Source organism: Aptenodytes patagonicus, chromosome 5 (genome assembly GCF_965638725.1).
Source record: "Aptenodytes patagonicus chromosome 5, bAptPat1.pri.cur, whole genome shotgun sequence".
Classification (NCBI taxonomy): domain Eukaryota; kingdom Metazoa; phylum Chordata; class Aves; order Sphenisciformes; family Spheniscidae; genus Aptenodytes; species Aptenodytes patagonicus.
The window spans coordinates 28,513,462-28,515,691 of record NC_134953.1 but is presented as its reverse complement, the minus strand read 5'-3'; the positions used below and the strand labels follow the sequence as shown (position 1 = coordinate 28,515,691).

At 65.9% G+C, this 2,230-nt stretch overlaps 1 protein-coding gene across 1 annotated transcript; it reads right to left on the bottom strand.

The window, feature by feature from the left end:
* Nucleotides 1-693: 693 nt before the first annotated feature.
* On the bottom strand, nt 694-1,822 carry HMX3 (H6 family homeobox 3). Its single transcript, XM_076338139.1, has 2 exons — nt 1,507-1,822; nt 694-1,301 (listed from the first exon to the last, which is right to left on the bottom strand). The coding sequence occupies exons 1-2, from the start codon at nt 1,820-1,822 to the stop codon at nt 694-696; spliced, it is 924 nt and encodes a 307-aa protein (XP_076194254.1).
* Between the last annotated feature and the right edge of the window lie 408 nt (nt 1,823-2,230).

Below are 2,230 nucleotides of genomic sequence, written 5' to 3'. Positions count from 1 at the left end.
GAATTATAAACAAGAACTAAAAATATCTAAGTAAACGATAATAAATAAGGGTCACTCAAAGCGTGCGGGTGTGTTTAACCGTTCACTTTGAGGCTGTATTTCTTGCTCGTTATAAAGTCCCATGACAGAAACCGAAAGGTACAAAACATGGGAAAGCAAAGAGGCAAACCGGTACCGAGGTCTGCTTAAATGAAAAGCCGCGGTCGATGAAGTTTGAGTCACGACAGGATCAGGAGTCTGAACAATTTGGAGGCAGAAGGAGAAGTCCGAAAGGAACAGAAATTCAGCTTCCTGTTAGTTTTTGGCAAATCTCGAGGAGTGGCCTGGGATCATTCTTTTTTTTTTTTTGTTATTATCCTTTTTTTTTCTTTTTTTTTTTTACAAAAATAAAACTAAAGCCACAGAGACCATCGCGGTTTTTGTCCACGTTTACAAAATGTGTGACAGCTCCAGGGTTCTCTACAAGTTCGCGCCTTCATTTTCCTTATTTTCCTTTCCCTCCCCCCATTTTTTTCCCCCTAAATTTTCGTGACTTTCTTCCCAGCACCACCCGCCGAGGGGTCCCCCCACCCCCGCACCCTTCTCGCCCCCCCGCTCCGCTGGGTGAATCGCACGAGTGGCTGGAGTACTCACAAGCGGGCCGGTGACTTGCGCGCCTCTCCGCGCCCCTCCGCGCAGCGGCGGCGGGCGGGCTCAGACGGGCCGCAGGAGCGGCACGGAGGTGACCACGGGGTGGGAATAGTAGACGGGGTGAGGGAAGGTGAGCAGGGGCTGGGTGCCGGGGGCTCCGCCGCCCCCCGCGCCCCCCTCCGCGCCCGAGTTCTCGTGGTAGAGGATGGGGACGCGGACGATGCGCTGCGCGGCGGCGTGGCTGAGGTTGGCCGCCTCCAGCTCGGCCGCCAGCTGCCTCTTCCACTTGTTGCGGCGATTTTGGAACCAGATCTTCACCTGGGTCTCTGTCAGGTGCAGGGAGGCGGCCAGGCCGGCCCGCTCCGAGCTGCTCAGGTAGCGCTTCATGTCGAAGGTGGACTCCAGCTGGAAGACCTGGCTGCGGCTGAACACCGTGCGCGTCTTCTTCTTGCGGCAGGGCTTCTTCTCCGGGCTCTCCTCCCGCTTCTTCCAGTCCTCCGCGCCTCCCTCCTTCTTCGCCTCCTCCGAGTCGCTCTCCTCCAGGACGATCTCGTCGGGGCTCTTGGAGTCCAGCTCCTTCTGCTCCCCCTCCGCCTTCAGCAGCGGCTCCGGGGAGTCCCGGTCGGTGCCCGAGGCGGGGGACGAGTCCCTCAGCAGGGATTTCTCCGCGGCTGGAGGGGAAGGGCGGGGGAGGGGGGGGGGATAAGGGACACAAAGAGACACCTTCACCGCCCGGCCCCCGCGTCCCGTCGGGGGAAGCGGGACGAGCCGGCCGGACCCCCGCCTCGCCCCGCCGCCAGCCTCCCCCCCGCCGCCCCCGGTCCCCCCCCGCCGACCCGCCGGGGAGGGAGGGTAGGAGGGAGGGGGGAGCGGTACCTTCCGTGCGGGGCAGGTGGGCTCCGGCCGGCGTCAGGGCGTAGGGGTACCACCAGGTCTGGGCGCGCTCCAGGCAGTGGGCGCTCAGGGCGAAGCGCGGCGCCGGGATCTCGAAGCGGGGGAAGGCGAGGTCGCCCACCTGCGAGAGGGCGAAGCCGGCGCCGTCCACCGCCGCCTTGCCCGAGGGGGCGAACAGCGCCCGCGGCTGCTTGGGGGGCGCCTTGGGGGGGTCGCCGTTGAGCAGGTTCTTGATGTAGAAGGACTCCTTGGGGGGCGGCGGCGGGGCGCTGGGCGGCTCCTGCCCGGTCTCCGGCATCCTCCGGTGCCCGCCCGGCTCCTGCCCGCCGCTGGCCCCGCAGCCCGCGCCCGGCGCGCAGGTGGCGGCTCCCGGCGGCGCGGGGGAGAGGCGCGGCGGGGCGGCGTGGGAGCGCGGCGGCGGGGCCGGCCGGGGGCCCCTCGCATGGGGGGGCGGCAGGGCGGGGGGCCGAGGGGACCCGCGCAGCCCGCGGCACCGGGGGGCTGCTGCTGGCAGGCGGAGAGCCGGGGTCGTCGCTGCCGCCGCCGCCTCCCGCCGCCGCTGCTGCTGCGTCAACCTGGCGCCGGATGCTAATGATGAAATCAAAATGTCATCCAAGTTAAACGCGGGGAGCACACGGCGATTGGGCACGCACAATGGCAAATGGGATTAGGCGGGGAGGCAGCCGGGAGGAGAAGGCTCCGCGCA

Coding starts and splice junctions, on each gene's coding strand:
- HMX3 (XM_076338139.1), bottom strand. CDS start 1,822: ATGCCGGAGACCGGGCAGGAGCCGCCCAGCGCCCCGCCGCCGCCCCCC. Junction 1,302..1,506: donor CCACCTGCCCCGCACGGAAG/GTACCGCTCCCC, acceptor CTTCCCCTCCAG/CCGCGGAGAAATCCCTGCTG.